The sequence below is a fragment of the Mastacembelus armatus genome, chromosome 5 (assembly GCF_900324485.2).
Source record: "Mastacembelus armatus chromosome 5, fMasArm1.2, whole genome shotgun sequence".
NCBI lineage: Eukaryota > Metazoa > Chordata > Actinopteri > Synbranchiformes > Mastacembelidae > Mastacembelus > Mastacembelus armatus.
Genome location: NC_046637.1, coordinates 26089141 through 26097717, shown reverse-complemented (window position 1 = coordinate 26097717; position 8577 = coordinate 26089141). Strand labels below are relative to the sequence as shown.

The following is an 8577-nucleotide window of genomic DNA, read 5'->3' as shown; positions in this document are numbered from 1 at the left end:
CTACAAAATTTTTGTAAATATATATTTACAATTATTGCTTCATTCCATCAGAAAATGCACTACTGATGTAACTACATTTCTGCTCACAGTTAATAATTTTCCAACTGAAACTAAATATCATGCCAAATAAAAGCCAATCATTTAATGGCACAGCACTTGATGGCAAAAGAAATGATCCAAGGTCTAATTGAAAGCATTAAAGTTTACATTTATAAGGTTTTATTAAAGATTTTAAAATTTCAGTGTAGCATTGATGGGATCAGAGCAGGAAAGCAATGCTTAGCAGTTAGCAAATGATTTAGGTTGGGGTCTGTTCAGTACTGTACCTCATGTGACCTTCTGGCTGGGATATAAACTTGTTTCAAGTTGAATCAATTAAAGATCTGCTAATAATCATGATTATTACACATTTTAATTGATTACTGCATTATACAGTATGGGACATCTTGTATTGTAAAGAATACAGTGTCTGAATTTGGGAACACCCGATGTGTTGGGATTGTCCAAGACCATTTTCTGTTTCCATGACCACAGTGGAAACTGGTATCATACTGGCTATATTCTAAATTAGATTGAATGTTATTTCTGATTTAATGAAATTATATACTATGATATAGTATTAAGATCCTCCTAAAAGGTCTCTTTTTATCTGCCATCCTGTTATATGTTTTTGTTGTTGAATAAAAATTAAAAACACTTAAATATTTTTCCATAAAAGTCTTTATTCATTTAAAATATTTTGTCGGATCTTCTTTTAGTTAAAATGTCAAGAAACAAATTGACCTGTGTATGTCAGATTTTCTTTTGCTTAGAGAAAAACAATTATTTGTGCTCAGCTGCTCCTTAATTACAAACCTTTGGTTTCTATTTTGTTCATTGTGTGTAAAATGAGCTTTGTTACAGTTTATTGTCCTAAATGTGCAAAGTCAGTTCACTATTCATAGGTGTATAGGTTGTATTATTGTATACCACTTAACATCCTTTCTATTTAATTTAGAAATTCAAGGCTCAAGAACAGACAATGTCACTCTGTTAAGACAAAGAAATATATTTTCAAAAAAAATAAACTGACATTCAACTGAGATTCTGTTTGTAATGTCTTTTATGCTCACACGTTACTGTTTCTGAATAATTAAGACTATATTTTTATGTTTCCTAAATTACATTCAATTGACAACTTGGTTTTGTTCCTGTATGGCCTTTAAATGAAGGAGCTCCAGAGCCAGACTCTGACTGAGGCACAAAGTTATTTAAACTGGCAATAAAAAGTTTTTCAAGCTCATGAAGCAACCTTAATAAATCCATGCATCAAACCGCTAGGATGCATTCACTCAGATGAAAACGTCAGAATAACTTTTACTTGACTTAATAGTGAAGAAAGTAACGAAATTGTGGAAGCGCATTGTTCCTGTTCACAGAACAAAACAAGTAAAGGCGCAAACCACAAATTATGAGCCCGTTAGTCGTCACCATGAAAACATACCTGTAGATTAAGTCGGCGGCAGGGTAGCTATTTTTTGGGCTTCAAATAAGTCTGTTATGAAGCTGTCTAACTCGCAGTAGATCAATATTTAGACTTTAAAACACTTTTAGAGCACTAGCTAAATTAACTACTATGTTAGCTAAAATGTCTGTGAAAAAGGCCCGCGCGCTCTACTTTTTTCAGGTTGCCAAGGTAACAGAATGCCGCTGGAATCTTCCTGGTCACGTGGGGGCGCTGTCTCGAGTTCCGGTCCATCCTGTACGGCGGCTCCGTTGTCTACGTCACCACATTTCACCGAATGCGATGGACCAGCGTGGAAAAGCGTAAAGGTGCTCTGCAAAAACACATGTGAGTTCAATGAGAAGTTCAACAAACCGTCTTGTTGTGAGACTTTCTCCAGTTTCGTGTTAACGGGACGGAAATGTTACCGTAGCGGGCGGTGGCTGGGAAGGTTACCTGCTAATTTAACGTAATAATTATCCACTTGTGTGTTTCTTTGTTTTGTCGGTCGATGTGTCAGCTTGTGTGATGCTGAAGTCTGAGTCTAGATGCAAAATGAGGGAAGCTGCTGTGCCGCTCATACCCTTTGTGGTCCTGTGTCTCCTGAGCCTCAGCCAGGCCGCCAGACAAGGACAGGACATCAGATGTGGAGGTATGTGCTCGTATCTCCGCCTCACGCTCAGCGCACGTATAAATAACCCAAAACCTAAACCCTGCGTCCTTCTCTCCCTCTGCTCCCGGAAGCCTGCAGGGCTCTGGTAGATGAGCTGGAGTGGGCCATCTCCCAGATAGATCCAAAGAAAATGATCCAGACTGGATCCTTCAGGATCAACCCGGACGGCAGCCAGTCCTTCAGAGAGGTGAGGCTGCAGCTGCAGAGCCACGTAGTGTGTGTCCTGCTCGCAGGCTGCACCACTTCACTGCTGCACGAATAAATACAGGCTTTTTCAATTAACTGTTATTCTTTTGTTTTGTTTTTTTAATATGCTTTAGACAAAGTTATAAAGTTGTTTCTGCTCCCATAACTTTCTACAGATGCATTTGATAACTTTTGCTTACTTTGTAAAAGTTTAGTAATAAAAAAAAAAAACTTATGCTAGTTATACTAATGAAAAAAGTATTGAAAACAGTCAGTTATTGTTGTGTCAAGACTGTAACTCAGGTTTTTAGCAGTGCTGCTATTGAGAAACTTGGAAAAATACCCAATTCCACAGTGGTTGTGTCATACACATGCAAATGTCCACGATGACATCTTTCACATACATCACATTACAAACATTGTCTCCTCTCTCAAACTATACAAATAGTCCATCACTGACTACAGTAGCTGTATGCATGACTATCAGGTTGGCTCAGTGTGACCCAATTAACATAATTTAATGTATGATATATGTATTTGATATTGAGGTGAGAAATCAGGTTATATGTTTTAGATTATTCTTCCAAATTGATCTCATTTGAGGTTAGAAAAACACAAAAATCAGGCAAGTAAAATCGTATTGGGACCTGCATGGACATTTGTGGTTTAACTTAAAAAAAAAAAAAAAACACACACACCTTCACCTTTTTGACAGTACAACCTGTGTCAAGACAAATAAAGCATCCCAAATTTTGGGTTATGTTGCACAAACCAAAGGAGTAATTCACAACCTTTGTTGCCACCAGGTTCCTCTGGCTCGTTCAGAGGGAAACCTACTGGAGCTGATGGAGACTGTGTGTGAGAGGATGGAGGACTATGCAGAGCAAGCAGATTCTTCCACAAACAGGAACTCATACGTTCGGATAAAATCTCGGACCACTGGGGCCATGGACCTCTCCGAGGCCGCGCTGGATTCAAGAGTTACAGCCAGTTTAAAATTTGCAGTGAGTTTTCTGTTGATTTAGTGTTTGTCTGCCAACTGCCCTCCAAATATTGTCTTATACTCTATATTGTAGTGACATCTGAGTCTTCAGTGCAGTTTCTAACTTTCTGTTGACTGATCTTTGCAGTGTGAAACGATTGTTGAGCAGCATGAAGATGAAATCATTGAATTCTTCGCTCATGAGACAGATAATGTCAAAGACAAACTCTGCAGCAAGCGGACAGGTATGTTTTCACCTCACCTTTATGGACGCCTTTCTTTAAACATGAGTACAGATGATTTATCACCCTACCACTGTTTTACTACTTTAGCAAGTGTCTCTTAACTGATTGTTGTCCTGTCCTGTGTGCTCTGCAGACCTGTGTGATCATGCACTGAAAATGACCCATGATGAACTATGATATCATCTCTCCGTGGGAGCTGAAATAGAGACATTTGGTGCTATGTTTTCAGTTATGGTTTACACCATGGCAGTGGTACAAGATGTATACAAAGGCTTCAAATCCATGAAATTCACCATAAAACAGAAAGGGTTATTCCTGTGACCATGGAGGATTTAAGGACCAGTTTGCCATTTTTACCATATTTTTCAAACTGTCTAACCACTTCTTTACCTACTGTAATTTATTACTTTTTCAAGATTTGTGTTCTATATGAAGACTCCTGTTTTGTCTTCAGGTGCTCTTTATTGGATAAAACTGAAACTGTGAAACTGCAAAAATTAAGTTTTCCGTCAAGATTTTTTGCAGGATTAATTTTGTATACTGTATACAGTTACATTTTCTGGTTTAAGACAAGTGTTCAGGATAAAATTTGGTAAATTGGTCCATAAATCCATATTTATTCCCACTGAAAAAAATCTCTCCCATAGAGGTGCCACTAGTTACTGATACTTTCAGTTCTAGCTCCAGTAGAGAGTTTTTAGTGCTGATCAATGTTAATCAAAATACCCAAGATCACAGGAATAACTGATACCAGTTCAATACAGCAAAATGTTAATCATCACAATTTAAGGTAGATTATGTAAAAACATGAATAGAGATGATTTTAGATTTGAGTGAAATTAGTTTTACTATAGTGCAAATTAGAAAATGTGCCCGTATTGCACAGGTAGGACAACAAGAGGGCAGGTCTGCCTTACTCATCAGTAAAGGAATTGTTGTTGTTATGAAATTAGTTGCAATTAAGGAAACTGCAAAACCTCATTCACTGTCATGTGATACTGTAAATTCACACGGTGTAGCTGCTGGTGTCCTAAACACTTAAGACATTGCAAGAGACTTTTATTTTTGTGTGCTTTTTTACATATTTGGACAGGATTTCAATTAATTAAATAACTAAAACAAAGTACTGACTCATTATGGGTTAATGGTAGCAGTAATAAGTCTGATGAGATGTACTTTCACTTCATGCTGCCACAAAAAGTATAAAATAAGTAGTTGGTTGGTTTTAGCTTCTGGACAGAGCTAATCACACATCAGCTTTTCATTTAATACTCAATATCAAAACCAGCTTCAATCCATTTGCACGGTGATATTTATAGTTTTGTTTTTTCCCACTAGAGTGTGCTGAAGACCAGAGTCTGATCATTGAGTCCTAACTAAAGAATCAAATCTTCTTGTATTGTCAATGTAGAAAGGCCACGAGGTATATTTGGAATCCGTTATTTTTAAAATGTCTGAAAAAATGAATTGCTGTCCTCTGTGAACCTTTTTCATTTTTAAATATACATTTTGTACGTTTTCTGCATCTGATTTGTCTTCAATCAATGGAAATATATTTGTACAACATCAACACATCTAAATCTAGTCAAATAGTGATGTGTTCGTACATGTTTAAATAACCTATTGAATGTATTGGATAAATTTCAATGACAGGATACATATATACCTTATTTCTTTATTTGGTTGATATTTAGACGGACATAGTTAAGACAAATTAAATCATTGAAATCGAAGCAGGAAGATCATGTGGATAGTGAAATCGAAGACAAAAACAGGTGTTTGCACAGACTTGTGTAACAATTAATTTATATTCTTAATTAAGAATATGAATTTAAAATTACATTTTCACAGCAATTTAGTTAATTTAGACTTTATTTCAATTTTCAGGCTTGGGTTTTGCTAGAAATATAAGCACACTATGAAACCAGGCCAAATAAATAATATTTTCTAATAAACCCACTTCACAACTCTCTAGTTTCAGCAGATCCATAGACCTTATGAAGCAAATTAAAATGAGTTGATTTGTAAGAAGAGCTTTTAAAATAGCATTTGATTGTATAGTTTATGTTTATTTCTTGCCTAATTCCTACAACAGCAATAAATGCATCACTACAGAGCCATCAAAAATAAAAACTATTAGATTACATAGAAAAAACAGCCTTCATTAAAAGATCTAAGGTAAAATATTTCAAATAATGAATTTTATTATCAGACAATACAAAGTACAAAGTTGTTAATTAACTTATAAGTTCATCTGAAGCCACAGTGACCTCTGAGAGTGTGGAAATGTCCTCCTCATTTTCCTTTAGCTTCATTTCCTCCGTCTCTGCAGTTACATGCTCCATCCCAGCTGTACTCTCCACACTCACACAAAGCTGGTTTGTGTCTTTGTCATCTTGCTGCTCCAGTTTTCTTACACCCACAGCTTCAGTCTTTTCTTTCACTTCACCAGAGCATCTCTCTATTTCAGCTGTGTCAAACTCCTCATCACTCTCTGTCTTGCTTTGTGTTGTTTCCTCAGCTTCGCCTTCTTCTTCCACAATAACAGTGTTTTCAGAGCTCTGACTGCTGGCGCTGCTCCAGGACAGTGCGTCTTTTTCAGCATGTTTGCCTGGTTCTTCTTGATGTGGATCCTGCTGGATTTGTTCCCCCTCTACATCCTCAACACATTCATCAGTTGAAACTGAAACCTGTTTCTCTGCTTCATCAAAGACTGTTTTCTCAGGGTTTGTATCCAGTAGCACATCTGGGCAACTCAAGTCCTCTCCTAAGCTCTCTGGATCCCACAGCTCACTCACATCCTCCTCTTCATTGTCAGAGTCAGGTGCTGTATGTTTTCTAATGCGGTGCACTACATCCCACAGGGACCTGGGATACTTGTGGGAAAAGTCAAAGGAAACACTTTCACCTCCCTGCTGAGGAGGAGGGGTAAAGCTGGGTGGCAGGTTTGGGGGTGATTCAGAGAGACAGGAACATGAAAATTGAAGAGATTCTTCACTAGAGTCCAGGTGAAGAGGAGGAGTGACACTTTCTAAGGTGCCAGTGTCAGCAGCATCAGAATTTAGATATGAGGGACAGACAGAATCCACTTCCAAAGGAGAAACAGGCTCTGTATCTGCCTTGAGTGATGCAGGTGGTTGCGGAGGAAGAAGCTCTGAGGGTGAGACCACATCTGAAGGTGTCTGCAGTTCAGTGTCCTGCAAAATTTCAATTTCTGACTGAGCGTGGCAGTCTGTAGTGTTTTCCAGAGGACCTGCAGGATCCTCTTCAGCATATGTTGGTGAATGCTCTTCAGTCATATCCTCCTTTACACAAAAAGCATCCTGTTCTTGGCCATATGCTGATTGTTTCTGCAAATTTGTTACCTCTGCCTGCTGCTCTTCGCTCATGTATCTTTCTGTGGGACAAGCAGCATCTTCTGCTTTAACATAGTTAAGTTGCAGCTGCAAAATAGCATTTTCTTTGGTTAGTTCAAGTGTCTGTTCCAAAACATCCGGTGGATCCCCATCTGCTTCTTTTGTTTGTTGTTCATCAGTATCATTGTACTTTTCTACACAAGCAGCATTTAATGCTTGGCCATTTTCAGACAGTTGCTGTGACATCAGCTCCTCTGTTAAACCTTTAGCAAGATCCTCAAGGACATTGTTGATCTCTTTTTCTATTAGCTGAGGTGTTTGCCCCTCATCACCCTGGTCCTGGACACACAAGTTAACAGCAGATGTTGCTTCTGCAGTGTGATCTATCAAATCAAGAGGAGGAGAGTTTGGGGCAGCAGGAGGAAGAGATGGCAGCTGCTGTAATGATGCGTGATGAAGGGATGTGATTTCAGGATGAAGAGAAAGGTTTTCAGCTGCGTCAGTTGCAGCCACTTTGCAATCAAGAGTTTGTTCTGAGTTTGAAAAACCAGAGTGTGACAGTAAGGATGAATTACAGAAGTGTGCAGGTGGAATGAAGCCCTGAGAGGGAGGCTGAGAGGAGGTATCATTTTCAGCAGGAGGATTTTCCCCTTGTCTCTCCTCAGTTTTACCCTTATTACCTGTAGATTCAGGCAGATTATCCTCAGTCATGTTAGTTTCCAGTGATGTCTTGATGTTTTTTAGTTGGTCATCAGTGTGCTCGTCTTCAGACACAACAGACACCTGCTCCTCAAATAATGGGAAATCCTCACCATCTTCATTTGTCACCTGGTCTTTGCCCCCGTCAGCCCCCTTCAAACACAAGGCATCCTCCGTTTGACCAACCTCTGAGTGGTTCTGTGACTGTTCCTCCTCTGTTGGGATTTGTCTAATTGGATCATGGATGTCAGTTTTTATTGGAGAAGGTTCAGCCTCCTCTTCCTGTTCCTCAGCATGTGAGTCAAGGCATGATGTAGCATCTTCAGGTTTCTGCTCAGTGTCGCAGTGGTGGAGAGGGATTCCTAAGATTCTTTCAGCGCGTTCCTCCAAGGTTTCAGATGCTGAAGATGAAAAAATGCAGGTGGAAGAGATTTCACTTCTTTTTTCAGGTGCCCTGTTCTCCATAAGATCGAATTCTGGTTCAGGCACAGGGTGGAGGGTGTCTGTTTCTGAGGTTTGGTCAGCTGTCACATCCTGACTGTTTGATTCAGGGGGTGTGGTGGATTGAACATTGAGTGCCTTGTGTTCGGTGTGTGTTGTGGAGTCTAAATAGTGAACATGTTCTTTCATTGGTGATGGAATCAGCTCCATTTTAACCAGAACACATGTTGTGTCAATAACCAGGAGACCCTTACTACCCTCAGATTCTGTGTCCTTGATGTCCAGCCTCCCTATTTCTACATCGATTGGATGAACTTTGGCATGCTCTTCTTGGTTGTGTGGACTTTCTGATTCTCCTTCACTGTTTTCTTTCAAACAGTAAGTAGATGAACTCTCAGTTCTGGTCCTGCTTGTGAAACTTGGCTCCCTCCACAAAGGATATTTGGCTGGCACAGGTTGTATAGAATTTGTATTAGTATTTTGAGGAGATACAACACATGTCTCTCCTTTGA

General features: G+C 39.0%; 1 protein-coding gene across 1 annotated transcript; it reads left to right on the top strand.

Moving 5' to 3' along the window:
• The first annotated feature begins 1730 nt into the window (after positions 1–1730).
• Positions 1731–5093, top strand: cnpy2 (canopy FGF signaling regulator 2). The gene is made up of 6 exons (XM_026307114.2): positions 1731–1831; positions 2004–2135; positions 2228–2343; positions 3149–3346; positions 3473–3569; positions 3703–5093. Exons 2-6 carry the CDS (start codon positions 2012–2014, stop codon positions 3744–3746), a joined length of 579 nt encoding a protein of 192 aa, XP_026162899.2. The 5' UTR covers positions 1731–1831; positions 2004–2011; the 3' UTR covers positions 3747–5093.
• Positions 5094–8577: the final 3484 nt, after the last annotated feature.

What these genes read in the sequence shown, in the direction of transcription:
- cnpy2 (XM_026307114.2), top strand. Translation starts at nt 2,012, where the DNA reads ATGCTGAAGTCTGAGTCTAGATGCAAAATGAGGGAAGCTGCTGTGCCG. An exon ending in ACAGGACATCAGATGTGGAG is followed by an intron (nt 2,136 to 2,227) that starts GTATGTGCTCGT and finishes TGCTCCCGGAAG; the next exon opens with CCTGCAGGGCTCTGGTAGAT. An exon ending in GCAGCCAGTCCTTCAGAGAG is followed by an intron (nt 2,344 to 3,148) that starts GTGAGGCTGCAG and finishes TGTTGCCACCAG; the next exon opens with GTTCCTCTGGCTCGTTCAGA.